Genomic DNA, 26,489 nt, shown 5'->3' on the forward strand with positions numbered 1-26,489 from the left:
CTTCTCAATACCAAGGAAAACTTTAATTGCATTACAATTTACAACAAACATGATTGTAAAAGTTCACAGGCAGCAAAGTAGAAAAGGACATGTTTCAATATGATTACAATGTAAAAAATACATTGTCTCCAGAGGTGAAAACACCTTGAATTGTTAGTTGGAACTCCGACAATATATACAGTACATTTGAGCAACAAGCAGGTAAGATGCACTCTTTTCCTGTACTCAATCTGGTGAAGTTCATACAAAGTGTTTAACCTTAATACAAAAATAGGTGTATTTATCTTCTTCCAGAGAGTCATGACAGTAAGCGCACCATATGGAGGGGCAGTGCTATGGCTCTTTCAATTAGTCTTCCCTTGATTCATCACATTCTTTCCAAAACGGTTAAGAAGGTGAGGAGAAATGATGCGGGGAAAGATTAATTGAGATTGAGCCTGTGTTCTGACTGAGGTGCTACTGGGCCTGGAGCCTTCGCCTTGTCGTCTGGTCCACCAGTTTGTGGTAGTCATTCAGCTTGTCCTGCAGTTTGTTGTATATCTGAGAGGACACAGTCATAAGAAGCATGGTGATGCGTGTTAACATTTAAAACTGATCAAGTCAGGTTGGATGTCAGCATTGGTTGTCAAACCGCTTTAAAAACAGTATTTTAAATGGACTTACACTTGCGTTAGTCTGGGTCTCGTTGAGCGCCTGAAGGAGCTGGTCGATGGAAGTGTATGGGAGCCACACCAATGATGCTGTAGCAGAGAGGGGCCTCTGTAACACACAATGAACATCTCAGAGAAACACAAGAACAAACATTTAGCTTTAATCTTAACAAATCCCTATTACATTTTAGAGATGAAATTAAATCTGGAGATGAGAATCAAGTTAACTCAAATGGGTAAAACAACTGCAGTCATTGCAAGTGATTTTTGCTGTAATGCGGGGTCCCCCCCAAAAAAGTGAATTAAGGAACTCAATCCGGCTTTCAATTTGCATTAGTAGAATGCACAAGGTGCAGTTACAAAGTTGGGTAGTGCATCAGTTTTCCTCATGTCAGTCATTGCATACCTAAGAGCTATTTATAACTTGTCTGAAATGTCCAGGGGGTTGCGGGATGTTCCCCAATGCTGGAAGGGGGCCAGAGTGAAAAAGTTTGGGAACCCCTGCTGTAATGTACCTCAATGCCGAAGTACTGGTGTCCCTTCCCCAGGAGAGCGTCTACGTACTCCAACACCAGCTCAGCTGCTGCCTCCAGCAGGTCAAAGTTCAGGTAGAGACGTAACAACGCTGCAGCGTCCACGCCCTGAGCAAACAGGCTTATGTTACAATACAGGGGAGCAAATGCAACTAGAAAATATATATATTTACAGGCTCTAATTATTTTCAGAAAATGTCTTGCATCATCTCAAACGGCACAGCGTTGCATTTAGTGCAGCTCTCTCACCTTGTAGGTGTTGACCATCCAGTCGGGCAGCGGTACGCCGTGTGACAGCAGCTTGTTGATGACACAGCGATGGTGCTGAGCATTCTGTGTAGGGTGCTTCTCCAGGTAGGAGGCCAGCAGGCGCCACGCCTCATCTGTCGCACTGTGGAGGGAAAGTACTAGTAGTATTATTTTTTCACTCGCACGATTTCACTTTAGCTAAATTGGTCAATTTGATCTTTTTATGATGAACTGTTTAATATTCTCAACAGCACCACAGTGGAATTACCAACCAATTTGTACTATGAAGTGGTCAAATTTAAAACAACCAACCTTGACTCTTTGGTTGTGACGATGGTAGACAACTGATTGGCAGCCAGCCAATTCCAGGCTTCATTCTGACTCTCCTCGCCACCGTACTGTAACTTTATACACCTAAAAAAAAAGTGTATTTTTGTATACAAAAAAAAAAAAAACTAGCATCACACCACTATGAACCAACAGGAATAAAACCCCTATATGTGCATGTGAGTTCAGACAAGGCACAACTGCTTACTTTGTCGTGATCACTACAGACTAAATACAGAGCATTGGGATAGCATTCAGACCCCTTGACTTTCTCCACATTTGGTTACGTTACAGCCTTATTCTAAAATTTATTAAATTACATGTTTCCCCCATCAAATCTCCACACAATACCCCATAATGACAAAGAGAAACGGTTACATTTTTGCAAATATAATAAAAAAAAGCTTATTTACATACAGTACAAGTCAAAAGTTGACACCTAGTCATTCCAGGGTTTTTCTTATTTATACTACATTGCAGAAAAATAGGTAAGGCAACAAAACTATGACATAACTTGGCATTCTCTCAACCAGCTTCATGATGTAGTCACCTGGAATGCATTTAAATTAAATTAGGTGTGCCTTGTTAATGGGTTCAGTTGTGCTGTGACAAGGTAGGGGTGGTATACAGAAGATAGCCCTATTTGGTAAAAGACCAAGTCCATATTATGACAAGAACAGCTCAAATAAGCAAAGAGAAACAGTCCATCATTACTTTAAGAGATGAAGGTCAGTCAATCAGGGAAATTTCAAGAACTTTGAAAGTTTAAGTGCAATTGCAAAAACCATCCACCACCATGATGACTGGCGCAGATGAGGACCGCCACAGGAAAGGAAGACCCAGAGCTACCTCCGCTGCAGAGGATAAGTTCATTAGAGTTTACTGCACCTCCGATTGTAGCCCAAATAAATACTTCAGAGTTCAAGTTACAGACAAATCGCAACATCAACTGTTCAGAGAAGACTGTGTTGCTACAAAGAAACCACTACTAAAGGACACCAATAAGAAGAGACTTGCTTGGGCCAGGAAACGAGAGGACATTAGACTCTGGGAAATCTATTCCTTTGGTCTGATGAGCCCAAATTAGATTTTTGATTCTAACCACCGTGTCTTTGTGTGACGCAGAGTAGGTGAACGGATGATCTCTGCATGTGTGGTTCCCACCGTGAAGCATGGAGGAGGAAGTGTGATGGTGCTTTGATGGTGACACTGATTTATTTAGAATTCAAGACACACTTGACCAGCATGGCTACCACAGCATTCTGCAGCGACACGCCATCCCATCTGGTTTGCGCTTAGTGGGACTATCATTTGTTTTTCAACAGGACAATGACCCAACACACCTCCAGGCTGTGTAAGGGCTATTTGACCAAGAAGGAGAGTGATGACGTGCTACAACAGATGACCTGGCCTCCACAATTGGGTTGAGGTTGGGTGATTAAGATGGTTTGGGATAAGTTTGATCACAGAGTGAAGGAAAAGCAGCCGACAAGTGCTCAGCATATGTGGGAATGCAAAGAGTGTGCAAAGCTGTCATCAAGGCAAAGGGTGGCTAAAATATATTTAGATTTGTTTAACATTTTTGGGCACTACATGATTCCATGCGTGTTATTTCATAGTTGTGACGTCTTCACTATTATTCTTAAAATGTAGAAAATAGTAAAAATAAAGAAAAACCATTGAATGAGTAGGTGTCCAAACTTTTGACTGGTACTGTAAGTATTCAGACCCATGAGTTAGATGCACTATTGTAAAGTGGTTGTTCCACTGGATATCATAAGGTGAATGCACCAATGTGTAAGTCGCTCTGGATAAGAGCGTCTGCTAAATGACTTAAATGTAATGCTATGAGACTCGAAATTGAGCTCAGGTGCATCCTGTTTCCATTGATCCTCCTTGAGCTGTTTCTATAACTTGGAGTTCACCTGTGGTAAATTCAATTGATTGGACATGATTTGGAAAAGCACACACCTGTCTACATAAAGTTTCCACAGTTGACAGTGCATGTCAGAGCAAAAACCAAGCCATAAGGTTGAAGGAATTATCCGTAGAGCTCCGAGACAGGACTGTGTCGAGGCACATACCTGGGGAAGGGTACCAAAAAATGTCTGCAGCTTTGAAGGTCCCCGAGAACACAGTGGCCTCCATCATTCTTAAATGGAAGACGTTTGGAACCACCAAGACTCTACCTAGAGCTGGCTGCCTGGCCAAATTGAGCAATCGGGGGAGAAGGGCCTTGGTCAGGAAGGTGACCAATAACCTGATGTTCACTGACAGAGCTCCAGAGTGGAGATGGGAGAACCTTCCAGAAGGACGACCATCTCTGCAGCACTCCACCAATCAGGCCTTTATGGTAGTGGCCAGGTGGAAGCCACTCCTCAGTAAAAAGGCACATGACAGCCAGCTTGGAGTTTGCCAAAAGGCACCTAAAGGACTCTCAGACCATGAGAAACAAGGTTCTCTGGTTTGATGAAACCAAGATTGAACTCTTTGGACTGAAAGCCAAGCGTCACGTCTTGAGGAAAACTGGCACAATCCCTACGGTGAAGCATCGAGCTGTGGGGATGTTTTTCAGCGACAGGGACTGGGAGACTAGTCAGGATCGAGGCAAAGATGAACGGAGCAAAGTAGAGAGATCCTTGATAAAAACCTGCTCCAGAGCACTCAGGACCTCAGACTGGGGTGAAGGTTCACCTTCCAACAGGACAACGACCCTAAGCACATAGGCAAGACAACACAAAAGTGGTTTCAGGACAAGTCTCAATGTCCTTGAGAGCCCTAACTTGAACCCGATCGAACATTTCTGGAGAGACCTGAAAATAGCTGTGACGTTCCCCATCCAACCTGAGCGCTTGAGAGGACCTGTAGAGCAGAATGGAAGAAACTCCTCAAATACAGGTGTGCCAAGCTTGTGGCGTCATACCCAAGATGACTCGAGGCTGTAATTGCTGCCAAATGTGCTTCAACAAAGTACTGAGTAAAGGGTCTGAATACTTACGTAAATGGAATGTATTTTTTTTTTTAAATCTATTTAAAAAAAACTTTCTAGAAACCCGTTTTTGCACATTGATGAGGGGGGAAAAAACTATTTAAATCAAAGGCTGTGACGTAACAAAATGCAGAAAAAGTCAAGGGGTACTTTCAGAATACACTGTACAGTCATGGCCAAAAGTTTTGAGAATGACAAATATTAATTTTCACAAAGTCTGCTGCCTCAGTTTGTGATGGCAATTTGCATATACTCCAGAATGTTATGAAGAGTAATCAGATGAAATGCAATTAATTGCAAAGTACCTCTTTGCCATGCAAATGAACTGAATCCCCCCCCCAAAATTCCACTCCACTTCAGCTCTGCCACAAAAGGACCAGCTGACATCATGTCAGTGATTCTCTTGTTAACACATGTGAGTGTTGACGAGGACAAGGCTGGAGATCACTCTGTCATGCTGGTTGAGCTCAAATAACAGACTGGAAGCTTCAAAAGGAGGGTGGTGCTTGGAATCATTGTTATTCCTATGTCAACCATGGTTACCTGCAAGGAAACACGTGCTGTCATCATTGCTTTTCCCAAAAACGGCTTCACAGGCAAGGATATTGCTGCCAGTAAGATTGCACCTAAATCAACCATTTATCGGATCATCAAGAACTTCAAGGAGAGCGGTTCAATTGTTGTGAAGAAGGCTTCAGGGCGCCCAAGAAAGTCCAGCAAGCGCCAGGACCGTCTCCTAAAGTTGATTCAGCTGTGGGATCAGGTCACCACCAGTACAGAGCTTGCTCAGGAATGGCAGCAGGCAGGTGTGAGTGCATCTGCACGCACAGTGAGGCGAAGACATTTGGAGGATGGCCTGGTGTCAAGAAGGGCAGCAAAGAAGCCACTTCTCTCCAGGAAAAACATCAGGGACAGACTGACATTCTGCAAAAGGTACAGGGATAGGACTGCTGAGGACTGGGGTAAAGTCATTTTCGCTGATGAATCCCCTTTCCGATTGTTTGGGTCATCCGGAAAAAAGCTTGTCCGGAGAAGACAAGGTGAGCGCTGCCATCAGTCCTGTGTCATGCCAACAGTAAAGCATCCTGAGACCATTCATGTGTGGGGTTGCTTCTCAGCCAAGGGAGTGGGCTCACTCACAATTTTGCCTAAGAACACAGCCATGAATAAAGAATGGTATCAACGCATCCTCCGAGAGCAACTTCTCCCAACCATCCAGGAACAGTTTGGTGACGAACAATGCCTTTTCCAGCATGATGGAGCACCTTGCCATAAGGCAAAAGTGATAGCTAAGTGGCTCGGGGAACAAAACATCGATATTTTGGATCCATGACCAGGAAACTCCCCAGACCTTAATCCCATTGAGAATTTGTGGTCAATCCTCAAGAGGCGGGTGGACAAACAAAAACCCACAAATTCTGACAAACTCCAAGAATTGATTATGCAAGAATGGGCTGCCATCAGTCAGGATGTGGCCCAGAAGTTAATTGACAGCATGCCAGGGCGGATTGCAGAGGTCTTGAAAAAGAAGGGTCAACACTGCAAATATTGACTCTCTGCATCAACTTCATGTAATTGTCAATAAAAGCCTTTGACACTTATGAAATGCTTGAAATTATACTTCAGTATTCCATAGTAACATCTGACAAAAATATCTAAAGACACTGAAGCAGCAAACTTTGAAACAAATATCAATTTCCAAATTCTCAAAACCTTTGACCACAACTGTACATGCATAACTAGGGCATTTACGTAAATCACGCAATGTCAACGAGAGATATGCGTATGAATTCAAGTCACTCCGTAGAGTTCAGACTGCCCTAAAGAAGCTAGCAACTTACTTGAAGGCGAGCCCCTCGAAGATGGGCGTGAGGGACAGTTTGAAGGTCTGGCATAGTGAGAGGGCACAGTCAAACAGTCCTGTTTGAACCAGCAGGGACACCATCTCTACTGCAGAGGCACTGCCTGCAACACCACACAGTACTCTATTAGATTTCTAGCATTAGATTGGGGGAAATTGTGAAGAGATTCGTTGCCCTACAGGAATAAATTATCATTTAGTTAATTGACTATAGCTTACTGACTGACATTTCACCTTGGCATGGATCCCTTCATACATTTGAAGGAATATTGTGTCAGTGTTGTACCTGCGATGGCAGCGGACGGCGGGTGGTGCTGAGCCAAGTTGAGGCGGCTACGGGCCAGGGTGTACTCCTTCTGAAGGTCCTTCAGCTCCAGGATGTCTATCTGACCACTCACTGCAGACACACAGATCAATCGACTTCAGAACCAACATCACTTCACTGTCATACACATTTCACAACCCAACAAATAGTAGCACAAAGACGCAGAACAGCTACGGCTCTCGTATCTAGTCTCACCTGGACCAGTAGCAAACTCTCCGTCGTAGTTCCTCTTCGGTGACGCGCCAGGCCTCTCATACACTGCGCCAGAGGACGGCTGTACGATCCAGGCGTAGTCAGGTCTGATGAGTCGTAGACAGTTGAGGGAGGCCAGGTAACAGTTAACCTGTTTCTGGAGACCTAGCTGGGTCCTCACCTCCCTGCCCAGACGCATGCCGTACTCAAACATCACTGTACCCGCTAGAAGAGAGAACACAGTTATATAAACGCACCATACAGAGAGAGGGACAAACACAAACTGGACGGCGATTAAAAATATCACCCTTTTCAAACAGCTACTAGCATTAAGTCCCAGGCTCCTCTTACCTTTCCTGTAGTTGTGTCTGTTGATGTGGAAGGCGTAGAGCAGCTCGTAGTAGTTGTGAGACATCAGGTCCACTGCTCTGGCTCTGGACTCAATGATGCTGACCACCTGCAGCCAGAGGAGGACACAAGGGAAGGGTCAAACACTGATCTAATACAATTATCTAGTGTGTCCATAATGGGCTCTAACCAAATGTAAAGAGAAAGAGTGTGTGTGTGTGTGTACCTCGTCGTGCAGGTTGACGTAGGAGAACTGGACCAGGTCCTGAAGTTGAGAGCGTTCACAAAGAACCACCACCAGCTGACGCAGACAGTCCAACTGCCTGCTTGAGTCAGGGTTCTGTGTGAGGGCTTCGTAGGCTTGGCTGTTGTGTCCCAGGTCCAGGTGGTGCTTGAAGATGCGGGTCCACAGGGCAGCCTGACTCCTGGGGTCGTTGACGGCCTCCGTTATGGCCAGAGTGGATAGATGAATGACCAGCTCTGGTAGACCAACATCCTCCAGTAACCGCAACACCTAACACACACACACACAATTAAACCTGCACACATATCCACATTGTGTTTCAAAGAAGGCGTTCCAATCCATAGTATTTTTGTCACGATACCAGAATTTTGACTTCGATACCGAGGCAAAAAAAAGACATATCAGCTTTGAAATCAGCATATTATGCATTATGGTTTGCATATTACCACAAACAAAGTACTATGGGTAGTGAATAGATTTTCACTTGAGCTGCATTTAGCTGCAAACTAGCAAGGAAATTTAAACCTACAAAAGCTGGAAGCTTCCGGCATCTTCTTGAATTGTAAAGTGTTCTAGCTTGTATGGACATTGTTAATTACTGTTCACAAAACAATTGCAACATTTCTACATGCCGTGTTGTATTATTAGTAGTGTGTTAATTTCTGTGCAGCATGAGCAGAGAGCTCACATGATGCAGCCCAGACTCCCAGTGCAAGCTAAGTGGGGCAGGCACAATGCGCTCGCGCTATAAGGGGGAAAATCACTGATACAGACTTGATCCATGACACATTTGACAGAAGTACCAAAAGTACTAGTACCAAACCGTTTTTTTAACGTTCCAGTATTGAAAAAGTACCAAAGTCTCAGTATACCGTGCAACACTAATCCATAGTAACCTTGTTGTAGTACTGTAGTCTTGAGGCGCCTGTGACCTCCTCCTCCTCAGCTCCTGTCAATCTCAGCAGAAACTCCTCCTTCTCCACCTCTGTCGCTGCCTCCTGAAAACACTGCAGTGCCTGGTGAAACAAGATGACAGGACAGGGGGTATATTATTATTATTTTTTAAACACAGCTACAAACATGATTGCGATTAGAACACAACAGATACAGTAAGCACTGATGCTACAGGTCAAAAAGGAGAGGATACAGTTACAGCCACTGCCCTTAGTACAGAAACAAAGTTATTTCAGATTGGTATGCTCAAATAAACAAAAACAAAAAAGAAACACACCTTCTGTCCCTCTCCATTGGCCAGGTAACACTGACCCAGCATGAAGCGGCAGGAGCCCACGTTCACCTGACACCAGGGCCCAATGAGACGCACATACTCCTGGAGAGAGAGAGAGAGCGTGAGAACGGATTCAAATGCATTTGTAGGATTTTCATTCAAATCTGCTTTGAGCTTCAATCAATAGATACATCTTTATTGTTCCAATTGGGAAATTGGTTAGGCAGTCAGGGGAGAAAAAAAACGACAACCTAACATAACTACACCGAACAAAAATATAACCGCAACATGTAAACTGTTGGTTCCATGTTTCATGAGCTGAAATAAAAGATCCCAGACATTTTTCATACGCACATAAAAGCTTATTTCTCAAAAATGTTGCGCTAAAATGTTTACATCCTTTAGTGAGCATTTCTCCTTTGCCAAGATAATCCATCAGCCTTACAAGAAGCTGATTAAACAGCATGATCATTACACCTTCTGTTGGGGACAATAAAAGGCCAACTAAAATGTGCAGCTGTCACACAACAATGCCACAGATGTCTCAAGTTGAGGGAGCGTGCAATTGGCATGCCGACTGCAGGAATGTGCACCAGAGCTGTTGCCAGATAATTGAATGGTCATTTCTCTACCACAAGCTGCCTCCAACATCGTTTAGAGAATTTGGCAGTAAGTCCAACCGGCCTCACAACCGCAGACCACATGTAACCACGCCAGCCCAGGACCTCCACATCCGGCTTCTTCATCTGTGGGATCGTCGGAGATCAGTCACCCGGACAGCTGATGAAACGGTGGGTTTGCACAACCGAAGAATTTCAGAAAATGTCCAAAGGAAGCTCATCTGCATGCTCGTCGTCCTCAACAGGGTCATGACCGGATTGCAGTTCGGCGTCGTAAATGACTTCAGTGAGCAAATGCTCACCTTTGGTGGCCACTGGCACGCTGGAGAAGTGTGCTCTTCCCGGATGAATCCCCGGGCAGACAGCGTGCATGGCGTTGTGTGGGGAAATTGAAAATGTCACCGTTCTTCCATGGTCTGCATACTCACTAGACATGTCACCCACTGAGCATGTTTGGGATGGTGGATCAACGTGTACGACAGCGTACCTGCCAATATCCAGCAACTTCGCACAGCCATTGAAGTGGATAGTAGGATTGGGACAACATTAAACAGGCCACAATTAACAGCCTGATCAACAATGCGAAGAGATGTGTCGTACTGCATGAGGCAAATGGTGGTCACAACAGACACTCATCTGTATTCCCAGTGAAATCCATAGATTAGGGCCTAGTTAATTTAATTGACTAATGTCCTTAGATGGACTGTAAAATCTTTGAAATTGTTGTTGCGTTTATATTTTTGTTCAGTATATTATGTGAGGGTCGTTGAGTCTGTGGGAAGAAGTTTTTCACCTGCAGTTGTGTGTACTGGCAGTTGCCCATCAGACATTCAGGGAACTGGAAGCCTGGATTGTTAGGCCAACTAGAGAGAGTGTGTTAAGGGACAACATCTTCATAAACATACAGTACACCTCATCGCAACTCTGAGGTTAATAATCAAAACTTGCCTAAAGCATATCAATCTTAGCCTAGCGTACGCTAATGCCTGTGAAATAGAAGAAACACCTAGCATAAAGCAGTCCAACGCCAGTCTAGCTGCGTTTGAGGATAAGAACAGCTTCGCCTGAAGAATATAGCGACGCTAGAGCTAGCCTAGCGGTGTGTGTGTGTGAGGATACAGTTGCTGAGCCAGCAGGGTGACCACGCTGGAGACCATTTGGGGCCAGTGGAGTAGGGCCGTGCTCTGCTGCTGGGAGTAGATCTGGGTGATGATGGCCTTCCGCGCTACGCTCTGGTAGAACAGCTCCACCACCGTCTGAGGGCTCAACACTAAGGGGGGGGGGGGGAAGGATTTAGTGCGTGTTTGAGATCGACTACGTTGCGGTCAGACTTTTGATAACTACTCATTATGTGATCAAGAGGAGTGATTTCGTGCCTCGCTGTGATACCCTCAAACACACCTGATCTGTTGCTGGCCAGGGCTGGAGAATCAGACAGCTCTAAGACTGACAGGTGCTGCAGGTTGGCATCTCTGGAGAAGAAAAATCAAGTAACATTTTAGTTTCTCTGAGGAAACCGAAAACTACAATTTGGCCCTCATATACGCTGACGGTAGTGTCTGTATAGCATGGGTGTGTGTGTGTACGTACATGATGTCGAGGGGCACGGCAGTGGCCAGGCTCTGGCTGATGTGTTTGAGGAGATAGTAGGAGGAGAGCAGGTGAGAGGAGCGGGGGATCAGGTCCTGTTGTAGCTGGAGCAGCTGATCCCCTCCAGCCAGGAACACCTGGAAAAGACACACACGTTTTAAGTCAAAGGAGTAGCTAGAGATGTGAATGGCTGAAAGTGGGTATGGTATGAGTCCAAACGTCAAGAAATACTGTAACACGTGTTTACATGCTGGAGTATGTACGATTGGGCACAGTGTGTGTGTGTGCGTACATTGTCTCCGAGGCGTAGGTAGAGCTGCTGCAGTATGAGTAGGTCCCGACAGAACAGGACTCTGGTCATGGCCATCTGGCAGACAGCCTGACAGATAACAGCCACCGCCACACTGCTGCCATACAGTTGGGACAGACTGATACGCACCGACAGGCCTGCTGGGACACGCACAAGCGAGAGACACACGTAAAAAACAAAAACAAGTTTACACTTCAACCAGTCCAATTATTTTCATTTAGAAGTCTGACCGCAGTTTGAACACAGACTAAGCTCAAACAGGATTCAGCTTAAGTTTCTACTCAAATAACAATAGAAACAAAACTTAAGGGTCGATAAAACAGACATCGCATAGCATTATCTAGGGCTAATCTGTTGAGATATTAGCGTTGGTAGGTCTAAGATTATCTAGGAGTTTACCTGTGGTGAGAGGTCCCTCTCCTCCTGGCTCGGAGTCCGTCTCCAGGTCCATCTCTCTGATCAGTGCAGCCATGGCCGACACCGGGTTACGGATGTCCTGCAGCTTGTTCTGAATGTCCTCTATCACATTCTCACTACGATGGGAATGAAAGATGCACAACGGTCACACAACACAACAATGCCTAAATGTGTAGGACCCATAGGAGGTCAAGAAGGTTTGTTGGTTGAAATTCAATTCATGAGAATTGAAGATTGAAAAATGGACAATGAGAATTTGTCAATTCATTGACTTTCAAATGTACCTCCATAAACGGTACATAGGCATTTTGGAAAAAAAGGTAAACTGTTGACGTGTGTGTTTTGTACTGACTTGTCATTGGCCAGTAGGTTCTCCAGCACCATCTCTGCAGCCCTCTCAGGTGACTGTAAATGTTCCAGGGCCTTCTCCATCTCATAGGCCATGTCCCCCGGCACTGCGTCACTCACCAGCCTCAGACACTGCACCAGCTGCATCACGTCACGACCAATTTCTGGGTCTGGCCATAGGGAAACATGGTAAAAAGGGGAAACCGGGGTCAGTGGGGAGCACAGATGATCCAAAACATAACTAAACAGAAAGGGAAAGGATGAGTCTAGGGAGGTGTTACAGAACCAAAATGTCTACCTTACAACAAACAAAACCAACTTGGTACTTTGGCCAAAATGGCTACTTTAAATACAGTTGACAAAAATAAACCCAGTGAGTAAAGTGGGTAAAGAGCCCTCTGGATCTAAAAAGACAGGAATGAGAGAACCAGTCAGTACCAACGCGATACTGCATAATATGCAAGGGCTTGTAAATTTGACCAATCACTGCACATTAGAGGTCGACCGATTCAGATTTTTGGAAGACCAAAAAAAGCCGATACCGATTAAATCGGCCATATATAATGACAATTACAACAATACTGAATGAACACTTATTTTAATATAATACATAAATAAAAATCTATTTAGTCTCAAATAAATAATGAAACATGTTCAATTTGGTTTAAATAATGCAAAAACACAGTGTTGAGAAGAAAGTAAAATTGCAATATGTGCCATGTAAAAAAGCTAACGTTTAAGTTCCTTGCTCAGAACATGAGAACATATGAAAGCTGGTGGTTCATTTTAACATGAGTCTTTAATATTCCCAGTTAAGAAGTTTTAGGTTGTAGTTATTATAGGAATTATAGGACTATTTCTCTCTATACCATTTGTATATCATATACCTTTGACTATTGGATGTTCTTATAGGCACTATAGAATTGCCAGCCTAATCTCGGGAGTTGATAGGCTTGAAGTCATAAACAGCGCAATGCTTCAAGCATTGCGAAGAGCTGCTGGCAAACGCAGGAAAGTGCTGTTTGAATGAATGCTTACGAGCCTGCTGCTGCCTACCACCGCTCAGTCAGACTGCTCTATCAAATCATAGACTTAATTATAATAGAATAAAAACACAGAAATACGGGCATTAGGTCATTAATATGGTCAAATCCGGAAACTATAATTTCGAAAACAAAACTTTTATTCTTTCAGTGAAATACGGAACCGTTCCGTATTTTATCTAACGGGTGGCATCCCTAAGTTGAAATATTGCTGTTACATTGCACAACCTTCAATGTTATGTCATGATTATGTACAATTCTGGCAAATTAATTACAGTCTTTGTTAGGAAGAAATGGTCTTCACAGTTTGCAACGAGCCAGGCGGCCCAAAATGCTGCATATACCCCGCGCTCTGCTTGCACAGAACGCAAGAGAAGTGACACAATTTCCCTAGTTAATATTGCCTGCTAACATGAATTTCTTTTAACTAAATATGCAGGTTTAAAAAATATATACTTGTGTATTGATTTTAAGAAAGGCATTGAAGTTTATGGTTAGATACATTGGTGCAGCGACAGTGCTTTTTTCACGAATGCGCTTGTTAAATCATCACCCGTTTGGCGAGGTAGGCTGTGATTCGATGATAAAGTAACAGGCACCGATATTGATTATTTTTAACGCAGGACAAGCTAGTTAAACTAGTAATATCAACCATGTGTAGTTAACTAGTGATTATGTTAAGATTCATTGTTTTGATAAGATAAGTTTAATGCTAGCTAGCAACTTACCTTGGCTCCTTGCTGCATTCGCATAACAGGTCAGCCTGCCATGCAGTCTCCTCGTGGAGTGCAATGTAATCGGCGTCCAAAAATCCAGATTATTGATTGTTATGAAAACTTGAAATCTCCCCTAATTAAATCGGTCGACCTCTACTGCACATAAGTCAAATCACAATAATATCACATAAAACTGACCCATCACCGCAGTACAAAAAGAGGGCTTGCAATTTCAACCAATCACTGCACATTTGCCGCATAAAATTGTTCAATCAAGGCACAGTCAAACCTTTTCCCTCAGTCAGCATTATTTTTGCGAGAAACTGGATAAAACCAACACAGATCGCCGTGCAAAATGTCAGAATTGCCGCAGTCAAATCAAGCATTTCACCCGCAAATATCACAAACAAATCCCGTGAAATCCTGGAGGGACTGACCAGTAGCGGACAGTAAAAGGGTTTGGAGAAATGTCTTTACCTTCACTGACGGGCGTATCCTCTGAGAACAGGTACTCGTCAAAGGACAGGTACAGGTGGTCCACAGCAAAGCAGGGCAGCAGGAATGACACAAAGCCCTTGAATAAACACAGTCATTCGCTGATTGACAAAAATCCAGGAAAGAAATCCAGAAATACTTTTAATAGAAACTGGGTCCCATTAGTCCCTTTTGGGATAGATGGTCCTGAAGAAACTATGCACAAAACATTAAATAAACAGACACGTATAAGAGAGTTGTGTGTTTAAGACATGGAGCTGTATGTGTGTGTGCCTCTCCTTCCCGTACCTTCTTGAGCAAACAGACCATGTGTGTGTGTGGGTTGAGCAGTAGGCCGAGCGGAGTGGCCAGAGCCTCCTGGTACTGCAGACAGCAGGCGTAGAATTTAGACCAGAACTCCACTTGCAGCTGCCTGTACTCCTCCTGGCTAAACTCAAACTCTGTCACACTGCTCTGCAGCTACATCAGGGGAGAGGGGAATACATATTGGAAACACAGCAGAAACCAGTCTTTTTTTCTTAAGTCGGTAGAAGGGAGGAAAAGGAGAGAGCGAGAGAGAATAAGCAAAGAGCTGGTCTAGCTTACCTCGTTCTCCACAGCCACTGTCACTTCTTTCTTGAGGGTCTCCCAGGGGAGGTCAGCGATTCGCTCTGTGCCTCTCCTGTAAATCTGTAAGGCTTTGACTATAGCAGAGGCAGTGAATCTCAGGGGGGAGAATAGCATGTCCAGGTAGGTCTCCTGTCATAACACAAGGACAAATTAACTCGATTATAAAATGTAGCGTTATTCTTGTGGCGAGGCCCAATAGTGACAATATGGAAAAAGAGGATACTTGTTCGGGAGAGTTGATCAATTGTAGGGACGTGGATCTCCCCTTTCAAGATGATTCAAATCTAGTAACATGGGCTCCGATGAGATATGCTTAAGTTTGAAACGATTCGGTTTGTTTAGAGGATCGAATCAATGCAATTCAGTTCGCTGCATAAACACATTCATTTTACCTTGCATTAAGGAGAAGTTAATATAAAGTTCCATGCATAACACTTGTATTTTCATCAACGTTTATGATGAGTATTTATGTAAATTGACGTGGCTCTCTGCAAAATCACCGGATGTTTTGGAAGCAAAACATTACTGAACGTAACGCGCCAATGTAAACTGAGATTTTGGGATATAAATATGAACTTCATCGAACAAAACATACATGTATTGTGTAACATGAAGTCTTATGAATGTCATCTGATGAAGATCAAAGGTTAGTGATTAATTTTATCTCTAATTCTGCTTTTTGTGACTCCTCTCTTTGGCTGGAGAAATGGCAGGATTCACAGCAAGTGTAGCTTTAATTTGGTGTATTGCATGTGTGATTTCATGAAAGTTGAATTTTTATAGTAATTTATTTGAATTTGGCGCTCTGCATTTTCACTGGATATTGGCCACATATCCCAGAGAGGTTAAAACCTGGAATCCGCGTCCGTTTGCGATATTACAACAAAGAAGTTACTGCAAACAAACAGTTTTTCCCCCTCGGACATCATTGCACACGCGATAAAGAGCACAATACGTACTGTAATGATGATTATTATTTTTTGACCATGTTGAGCAACGCTCCTCAACAAAAACAATAACGGCGGTGTGGCGGCCAGTGGCGCCGTTTTCTCCTAAAGCAAAACCAACAAAACTATTATTGACGGTGAACCTGAACAATCAAAATCAGCAGTTAGAACTTCATGAGAGTCGTCTCCAATAGCTTACTTTTATTCCGGTAAAACGATGCATTCAGAACAATAACCCAGCAAATTTGATTGGTTATCACTAAACTCATAAAAGCCAATATTGCGCAAGCCATTTTTACAAGCAGTTGAGTGCTGAAGGTGCCACGAAGATATGCGAGATCAGGAAGAGAGGTCTTTGGTCAGCGGACGAAGCTGCGCAAGGCATGCAGTTCGACACGGCTACTGATATTGACTGGGGTTGTTTGGCACGCAAAATGACTAGTAGAGCAATGACTGTCAACGCAGTTACATGCTTAGTTCCACACTGAAGGACAGGGCGCACCAGTTGTGAAAGGAATCTTCGGAAGGTAGAAAGAAAGTAATATGAGATTTTTTTTTATTCAACCGGCAATTCGTAACGTCTTAAATCGATTTTCTGACCAATGCATGCTACATTTGGATCCGTTTGGGGTCCCGCAGACAGATGCACTCATCTTAAACATTTGAACCGGGGACCGATGCATATTGGTAAATCGTTACACCCCTAATAAATTGCAATGATGTGGATAGAGGGCAAAGTCATAATGTTTTTTAATTAAAAAAAATTCTGATTAATCAGCTCAAATCACAATTGAAATCAGCAGTGAATGATGTGGTGTTGTCTTACCCTGGGGTCCTGGTCTGCTCCGATGTGGACCTCCTCCTCGGGGGCAGGCTGCACAAAAACCTGGTTCCACTGACCTGCCGTGGAACTGAGACATATCATAAAGGAAGTTAGATAGAAAAAAATATTAAAATAAAATAGGAGTGTGAAATGACCACACTCCAAATAATATTATTTTGGATATATTCATACACACTTTATTAGGTACACCCATCTAGTACCCGGTCAGACCCCCCTTTGCCTCCAGAACAGCCTGAATTATTTGGGGCATTCTTCAAGGTGTCGGAAACGTTCCACAGGGATGTTGGTCCACGGTGACAATGGCATCACGCAGTTGCTGCAGATAGGACGGCGGTACATTCATGCTGCGAACAGTCCGTTCCATCTCATCCCGAAGATGCTCTATTGGGTTGAGGTCTGGGGACTGTGTAGGCCACTCAAGTAAACTGAACTCTCTGTCATGTTCCAGGCTATGTTTCTCCACTCCTCAATTGTCCAGTGTTGGTGTTGGTGGTAACGTGCCCACTGGAGCCGCTTCTTCTTGTTTTTAGCTGAATGGAGTGTAAATCCGGCGTGGTCGTCTGCTGCAATAGCCCATCTGTGACAAGGATCGACGAGTTGTGCATTCTGAGATGCCCTTCTACACACTGTTGTACGGCTCCATCATTTGTCTGTTTGTGACCCGCCTGTTAGCTTGCATGATTCTTGCCATTCTCCTTCGACCTCTCATCAACAAGCTGTTTTCGCCCACAGGACTGCTGCTGAATGGATGTTTTTTTGTTTGTCACACCATTCTCAGTCAACCCTAAACACGGTTGTGCGTGAAAAGCCCACGAGTGGGCGGACGTTTCTGAGATGCTGGATCTGGCGCGCCAGGCACTGACGATCATACCGCACCCAAAGTCTCTTAGGTCACTCGCTTTGCTCGTCGAATGCTGCGATGCCGGTCTGCCTGCATTATATAAACAAGCCACGTGACTCCCTGTCTGTAGGTGCGAACCGGGCGGCAGGTAGCCTAGTGGTAAGAGCATTGGACTAGTAGCCGAAAGGTTGCTAGATTGAATCCCCGAGCTAACAAGATAAAAATCTGTCGTTCCGCCCCTGAACAAGGCAGTTAACCCACTGTTCCTAGGCCGTCATTGTAAATAAGAATTTGTTCTTAAATGACTTGCCTAGTTAAATAAAGGTAAAATAAAAATAGATTTTCGTGAACGGGGTGGTGTACCTAGAAAACTGACCGTTGAGTGTATAAGCATAAGAGTCCATTACACTATCCAAAGGATAATCTAAGAGTAATACTAACTGTTCAAAGTTGATGTATTTCACCACGGTCTGGTTGGTATCGTCCAGCCACAGGCCCCAGATGTCCGTGGAGGTCAGAGCAAAGTCGACCAGTGTCTCCTGAACACATTAATACAGGAGATCAGTCAGCAGTCAAAACAGTCCATTACTGATGAGATTTTCCTTTAAAATATTATCCTACCTACACACATTACAGCCGCATCAGCTAAAAAAAAAATCTGTCTCACACTAACAGAGTCAACCCGCCTCCCTTCACGTACCTGTGTGGCGAAAAGCGAGGAGATGTGGTCCAGGCTGTAGCGGTTGTTGTCCGTTGCCACCAGCTGCAGAACAGTGAACTGTCCCCTGGAAGGTACGGCCAGGTATACGGCCAGACACAGCCCCGTAGAGGGGGAGAAGGCTAGCCGCAGCCGATGGCCCTGCCCTGGGGAACCCTTCACGCCACGGCACGCTGGCATGTACTCCAACATGTCAGTCTCCATCAGACACACCTGGTCCTGTAGGAGGGAGGGGGGAAAAGGGACATCATGTTAGCAAAAGTTTTTTTGGGGGGGTATCAATTAGGCCTACTTTTACATTAAAATGAAAAAGTAAGCTTAACATCCTTCCTCTAAAGGACATTTCTTGGCAAAACACACAGGTATGCTTCTGAACTGCTGCTAATGCAGACTGACCACAGTATTGCTACGGGACTGACCCTATAGGACCACATGCGTAGTTTATGGTCCTGACACAGAGCGAAGATGAAGGTGTCGTCCTCCAGTTCCCTTACTGCCAGACTCAGGGCCAAGTCCCCAGGACTCTGCTCACCTCTGGATGGGACACCGGAGCACAGGGAGGGTTACACACACAAACAATAGAACCAGTGTTGCTTTACACAATGGGGCTATTGCACAGACCCAGACTCAACCTATTCATGGACAACATGATTTCTAACCTGATTGCAGTTGGCATCCAGCCAGCGAGTCTCTGCATTACTGAGCTCCTCTTCAGCTCCAGAATGGTCACGCTACCCTGTGTATCATGTGGGGGCAGTGTGATGACCAGGATGCCCCCAGCAGGTGATGCCAGGGCATAGTGGGCCTCTCCCTGGTGGCTGAGCCAGGCTGTTGAGGCGGTGGAGCCTGCTGTCTGGCCTACGGGGCTGGGGATCGCCGCGCTGTGGGCTGGGTCCTGAAGACTCAGCTTCCCCACGTCTGTGAAGATCGACTGCATCTGGAGCTCTGTCACCAGCTCCTGTAGAAGAGAGGCGAGGAAGGAGAAAGCATATTTGTATACAAATCTAATTTTATTTGTCACATGCTTCATGAACAGGTGTAGACTAACTGGGAAATGCTCACTTACAGGCCCTTTCCACCAATGCAGAGAGAAAAATAGAAAGATCATAACACGAGGAATAAATACACAATGAGTAATGACAACTTAGCTATTTACACAGGGCACCAGTACCGAATCGATGTGGAGGGGTACGAAGTCATTGAGATAGACATGTACATACAGGTAAGGGTAAAGTGACTAGGCAACAGGATAGATATAATAAGCAGTAGCAACAGTGTATGTGATGAGTCAAGAACTAGTGCAAAGGGGATCCATGCAGATATGGGTAGCTATTTGGTTAACTATTTAGCTGTTCAGGGTCCTGTTGGTTCCAGACTTGGTGCATTGGTACCGCTTGCCGTGCTTGGCAACTTGGGTTGCTGGAGTCTATTTTTAGGGCCTTCCTCTGAGACCGCCTGGTATAGAGGTCCAGGGTGGCAGAGAGCTCGGCCCCAGTGATGTACTCTGTAGCGCCTTGCGGTCTGATGCCAAGCAGTTGCCATACCAGACGGTGATGCAACCTGTTAGGATGCTCTTGATGGTTTAGCTGTAGAACTTAGAGTATCCAAGAGCCCATGCCAAACCTTTTCAGCCTCCTGAGGGTGAAGAGGCGTTGTCGTGCCTTCTTTACGACTGTGTTGGTGTGTGTGGATCATGTTAATTCCTTAGTGATGTGGACACAGAGGAACTTGAAGCTCTTGACCCACTCCACCCCTGTCGATGTGGATGGGGGGTGTGCTCGGCCCTCCATTTCCTGTAGTCCACGATCAGCTCCTTTGTCTCACCGATGTTGAGGAAAAGGTTGTTGTCCTGGGCTGGCACCACACTACCAGGTCACTAACCTCCTCCCTATAAGCCATCTCATTGTCCCCGAGGGGCCCCTGTGTAGAGGCTCAGCGTGGCGGATGTGTTGTCGTTGCCTACACTCACCAGGAAGTCCAAGATCCAGTTGCAGAGGGAGTTTCTCTGTCCCAGGGTCCTGAGCTTAGAGAGCACTATGGTGTTGAACGAATGAACAACATTCTCACATAGGTGTTCCTCTTATCCAGGTGGGAGAGGGAAGTGTGGAGTGCAAGAGAGATTGCATCATCTGTGGACCTGTTGGGGCGGTATGCGAATTGAGTGGGTACAGGGCGTCTGGGATGATGTGTTGTGAGCCATGACCAGCCTTCCAAACCATTTCATGGCTACAGATGTGGTTGCTATGGGGCGGTAGTCATTTACAGGTTACCTTGGCGTTCTTGGGTACAGGGACTGCTGATGTCTGCTTGAAACTAGTGTTGCACAGGATACGGAAACTTCGGTACTTTTCGATACTACAACATGAAAAACTGTTTGGTCGTCGAATTTGTTAGTTTCGGTACTTCTGTCAAATGTGCCTCAAGGATCAAGTCTATCAGCGCAGCCAATGCCCCACTTATAGCACACCGTGCCTGCTCCACTTAGCCTGCACTCGGAGTCTGGGCTGCATCATTTTACCTCCCCTCATGCTGCACAGAAGTTAACACACTTGAATAATGGGACACAGCATGTAGAATTGTTTTAACTGTTCTCAAAACAATGTCCATACAGGCTAAAACACTTTACAATACAACAAGATACTGGTAGCTACCAGCTTTGCAGTCGAACTTCGCTTGCCAGCTTACAGCTGAAGCCAACATCAATTCACTACCCCTAGTACTTAGTTTGGGATAATTTGCCAACCATAATGCAAAACATGCTGATTTCAAAGCTGATTGCCACCAAAACTTTATTAATTCACTTCAATATCAGTCTCTCTCACCTCTCCTAAAGATGATCTATTGCCTCAGCAAACTGACTGAATAGGGCTCCGACGGGCTGCCCGTCTTGCGTCGTGATTGACGTTATTACTGGTTAAAGAGACAGCATGCACTTTTATAAAATAAAGCTACTTCTATGCAAATGTTGTTGCTCAGTACAATGAAATAAGTCCCAAATGGATTACAGATTTGACAGATTTTCATGGGGCTACAGATGTCAGCCAAAACAAGCTCAGTAACTCAATGCATGCACATGCACTCACCTGTATTGTGAATAGGCCAAGGCTACATCTTGATTTACCCGTTTTATCAAGAGATTCACCACTCAAATTACCATTATGTTATGTAGTTCGGTAAAACCAAGTCAACTGTATTGTATGATTGTACAATGACTGCATACATGGCTCTCTGAAAATGTTTTACATCAAATTATAATGTAACGATATTAAAGTCAAAAGATTCCCAATGATTGAACAGCGCAGTAGCTGAGTTTATCCGTCTGAACCAAGTGCAATTCTGTGACTTTGGCTAATATGCCTTTTTTTTTTTACTGTGGTATCGTTTTGGTATTGAGTAAAGTGATTGTACTAAGTATTGTGATACTAAACCTGGTATTGAAGTAAAAATACTGGTATTGTGACAAACCTACACTTTTTTTTGTAGGAATTACAGACAGGGTCAGGTTGAAAATGTCAGGGAAGACACTTGGCAGATGATCAGCGCGTGATCTGAGTACATGTCAGGGTATTCAGTCTGGCCCCGAAGCCTTGTGAATGTTAATCTGTTTAAAGGTCTTACTCACATCGGTTACGGAGAGCGAGATCACAGTTGTCTGGAACAGCTGGTGCTCTCATGCATGGTTCAGTGTTGCTTGCCTCAAAGCGAGCATAGAAGGCATTTAGCATGTCTGGTAGGCTCGCGTCACTGGGCAGCACGTGGCTGGGTTTCCCTTTGTAATCTATGATAGATTGAAAGCCCTGCCACAGCCAATGAGCGTCAGAGCCAGCATAGTAGGATTTGATCTTAGTCTTGTATTAACACTTTAATGTTTAATGGCTCGCCGGAGGTTGTAGCGGGATTTGTTTTTGAAGCATCTGGATTAATGCCCCATCCTTGATAGAGGCAGCTCTAGCCATTAGCTCAGTGCGGTTGTTGCCTGTAATCCATGGCTTCTGGTTGGGATATGTACGTACTGTCATTGTGGGAACGTTGTCGATGAACTTATTAATGAAGCCGGTGACCGATGTGGTAAACTCCTCAATGTTATCAGATGAATCCCTAAACATATTCCAGTCTGTGCTAACGAAACATTCCTGATCAGATTTGCCATAAGGCGAGGGAGACTCTTATATGCATTTCTGTGTGTGGAGTGAAGGTGATCAAGAGTTGTCACCTCTAGTTGCACAGGTGACATGTTGGTAAAAATTTGGTAAAACAGATTTCAGTTTCCCCACATTAAAATCACAGGCCACAAGAAGCACCGCCTCTGGATGTGCATTTTCTTGTTTGCTTACAATGCAGTGGGTTGAGGGAGTGCCTAAGATTATGCTGCGCTGTCAACCAAATAAAAATGTTTCTCAAATTATTTTCCCAACTCCACCCCTGCTTCGGACATACTTTTCATGCATTTTGGTTTAGAAATGTTCTAAAAAAAAATAAAAAATAAATAAAAGAGGGACTTACGCTGCGGTACATGCGTGTGGGGTGTGGCAGCACCAGCCGGTGCACGGTCTGATTGGTGACAATGAGGATGATGACATTGTTGAGGGTCTCCTGGATGTGTACACCTCCAGGCAGCAGGGGGCAGTGTGTGATCTTGAGTTTAACAGCATTGTTCAGTAGGTTGGTGTCCAGAGACTGCTCCACCAGTTGAACCGTGTCCCCAGAGGTGGACCTGGAGAGAGGACATAGATGAGACAGCATGCCAATTCCAATTAAGGCCTCAGGAAGCTGTGTGTGTTTCACATGTCAAATTAAATCGGCATTGACACATGACTAGCCTGGGTCAGTGCCAGCTGCATCGTGTGGCTTCTCAGTCTGGAAACTGTGTGATAGAACCTGTGTCACGTACAGTGGTCCTCCAAGACTAGTCTAGGACAGAGTCTGGCAAGAGAACACAATCTGGCTATAGATTTTTATTTTTTTATTTCACCTTTATTTAACCAGGTAGGCTAGTTGAGAACAAGTTCTCATTTGCAACTGCGACCTGGCCAAGATAAAGCATAGCAGTGTGAACAGACAACACAGAGTTACACATGGAGTAAACAATAAACAAGTCAATAACATGGTAGAAAAAAAGAGAATCTATATACAATAGATTTAAAATCAACGCTGGTATGTTGTCAAAGAACAAAAAACAGAACAGAAGAAGTATACGATAAGAACATTCAGACGACAAACAAAAACCACCAACAAAGTGCGTGAGCCGCAAAAACAGCTTCAATGCGCCTTGGCAAAGATTTTACAAGTGTCTGGAATTCTATTGGAGGAATGCGACACCATTATAACATAATTTGGCCGTTTTGTTATTGGTGGTGGAAAACGCTGTCTCAGGCACCGCTCCAGAATCTCCAATAAGTGTTCAATTGGGTTGAGATCTGGAGACAGACACATGCATCATTTAAGCACACTTTACTCCTTTGAGACCACTCTCAAAGTCACAGATCTCTTCTTCTAGCCATGGCAGCCCAAAGAAAACTGGCATTGTTTTTATAAATGACGGGATGTTAACTGCTTAATTAACTCAGGAACCACACCTGTGTGGAAACTTTCAATATACTTTGGATCCCTAATTTACTCAAATGTTAACTTTATTTTGGCAGTTACCTACATACATATATATATACATAGCACAACTCACCAGTGTATGCATCTGTTGCTAGTGATGGACAGGAGTTTTCCACTCTCCTCATAATGAAAGCCTCCTGCGCTGTCTGGGTATTTTACACCGCCAGGAAGAGCATTCAGACCTGTTGAGAAACCATACATGACATCTGGTCAGTTCCAATAGAATGTTGCATAGTGGCTTTGCTTGTTGACAGTCTCAAACTGTTTTGGTCTGACAAGGACAGGTGGTTAAACAACTTGCTAGGTTTGTTGGGACTGTGCCAGAGTCCAGACTGACCAACAACTTTCTGTGTCCAATAACTACGGTTGCTAACGTTAACTCATTCATTGACCGCTATCAAAAAAGCATAAATCGATACATATCCTATACGAATACATGTCAATATAAAACCAATAGTTTAACATTGCCTTTCAGAATATGGAAGCCATCGCCACAGTATGCTGTAAAACGAGCAGACCGTGGTCAAAAGCGGTTAGCTAGCTAGCTAACGGTAGCTAACAACCTGCTTATGTTATGCGCGAGGATACTGATCATTGAAAATCATTTCGGCGTACGGTGTAGATAAGCGCGGTATCTAGCTATAAATTGGGGTTGTGGTGCTCGGGAGCAACAAAATACACCTGCAGAAGACACAGTTATCTTGCTTGCTAGCTTATTAGCACAGACCACACGCCAGCTCCATGGATGTCAGTAGCTAACGTTAGCTAAGTAAGCAACCCATTGAGCTAGCGCGTAAGCGGCCCTAATGGTGAGTCACTCACGACCTCACTACAGCGTTTGTCACAAAAACCTTTCATATCAGTAAATAGAAAGCGGAACAAATTTTAATATTAATAAAGTTTTACCGAGGTTTACAGTTATCTCCCGGAATCTTGGTAGAGTTTCCCTCTCAAATCCACATATCTCTATAAAACTCCTTTCCAAGGCCACCGCCATCTTCACCGCATTGAGTTCTGGGATTGAATGACCGCCTTCTGGCCTTTCAAAAATTTAAAGCTGTAGCCACAGATAAAACAATGAGTGGGATAGTTAAAAACATCTTTGCTGTAGCTCTCGAAAGACAAGTGAACCTCTCTTGCTTCTCTCTCATCATCAAACATCACTCTCATGTTGTCTCTGTCATGATAAAACATCATAGCCATGTTTCAGCATCCCCTGAAAAATCATAATAAAATGTATATATTTTTCATTTGATTAATTATATACATATATATATATATATATATAAACTACTGTTCAAAAGTTTGGGGTCACTTAGAAATGTCCTTGTTTTCCATGAAAACATACATGAAATTAGTTGCAAAATGAATAGGAAATATAGTCAAGACGTTGACAAGGTTATAAATAATGATTTTTAATTGAAATAATAATTGTGTCCTTCAAACTTTGCTTTCGTCAAAGAATCCTCCATTTGCAGCAATTACAGCCTTGCAGACCTTTGACATTCTAGTTGTCAATTTGTTGAGGTAATCTGAAGAGATTTCACCCCATGCTTCCTGAAGCACCTCCCTCAAATTAGATTGGCTTGATGGGCACTTCTTACATACCCTACGGTCAAGCTGCTCCCACAACAGCTCAATAGATGTTGAGAACCGGTGACTATGCTGGCCACTCCATTATAGACAGAATACCATCTGACTGCTTCTTCCCTAAATAGTTCTTGCATAGTTTGGAGCTGTGCTTTGGGTCGTTGTCCTGTGTAGGAGGAAATTGCCTCCAATTAAGCCCCGTCCACAGCGTATGGCATGTACAAATCTCCCACTTTACCACCACCAAAGCACCCCCAGACCATCACATTGCCTCCACCATGCTTGACAAATGGTGTCAAGCACTCCTTCAGCATCTTTACATTTTTTCAGCGTCTCACGAATGTTCTTCTTTGTGATCCGAACACCTCAAACTTACAGTTGAAGTCGGAAGTTTACATACACCTTAGCCAAATACATTTAAACTCAGTTTTTCACAATCCTGACATTTAATCCTAGTAAAAATGCAGTCTTAGGTCAGTTAGGATCACCACTTTATTTTAAGAATGTGAAATGTCAGAATAATAGTAGAGAGAATGTTTATTTCAGCTTTAATTTCTTTCATCACATTCTCAGTGGGTCAGAAGTTTACATACACTCAATTAGTATTCGGTAGCATTGCCTTTAAATTGTTTAACTTGGGTCAAACGTTTTGGGTAGCCTTCCACAAGCTTCCCACAATAAGTTGGGTGAATTTTGGCCCATTCCTCCTGACAGAGCTGGTGTAACTAAGTCAGGTTTGTAGGCCTCCTTTGTTCGCACACACTTTTTCAGTTCTGCCCACAAATTTCTATGGAATTGACGTCAGGGCTTTGTGAAGGCCACTCCAATACCTTGATTTTGTTGTCCTT

The 26,489-nt window shown here is 44.0% G+C and overlaps 1 protein-coding gene across 2 annotated transcripts; it reads right to left on the reverse strand.

Moving 5' to 3' along the window:
• Window position 1: 1 nt before the first annotated feature.
• Window positions 2-25,105, reverse strand: LOC139540277 (nuclear pore complex protein Nup160-like). Of its 2 annotated transcripts, none has more exons than XM_071343984.1 (30): window positions 24,958-25,105; window positions 24,125-24,233; window positions 22,948-23,158; window positions 19,104-19,402; window positions 18,864-18,978; window positions 18,427-18,663; window positions 18,168-18,265; window positions 16,868-16,952; window positions 15,071-15,223; window positions 14,774-14,944; window positions 14,468-14,564; window positions 12,236-12,401; window positions 11,866-11,999; window positions 11,449-11,603; window positions 11,157-11,293; window positions 10,968-11,038; window positions 10,686-10,836; window positions 10,360-10,429; window positions 8,950-9,048; window positions 8,615-8,734; window positions 7,701-7,988; window positions 7,478-7,583; window positions 7,130-7,351; window positions 6,896-7,006; window positions 6,590-6,713; window positions 1,745-1,846; window positions 1,433-1,574; window positions 1,166-1,291; window positions 664-759; window positions 2-540 (listed from the first exon to the last, which is right to left on the reverse strand). In XM_071343984.1, exons 1-30 carry the CDS (start codon window positions 25,046-25,048, stop codon window positions 457-459), a joined length of 4,170 nt encoding a protein of 1,389 aa, XP_071200085.1. In that variant the 5' UTR covers window positions 25,049-25,105; the 3' UTR covers window positions 2-456. The 2 variants fall into 2 exon arrangements, with proteins under 2 accessions (XP_071200085.1, XP_071200084.1); XM_071343983.1 differs by having other exon boundaries at window positions 11,449-11,606.
• Window positions 25,106-26,489: the final 1,384 nt, after the last annotated feature.

Source organism: Salvelinus alpinus, chromosome 15, assembly GCF_045679555.1.
Source record: "Salvelinus alpinus chromosome 15, SLU_Salpinus.1, whole genome shotgun sequence".
Classification (NCBI taxonomy): domain Eukaryota; kingdom Metazoa; phylum Chordata; class Actinopteri; order Salmoniformes; family Salmonidae; genus Salvelinus; species Salvelinus alpinus.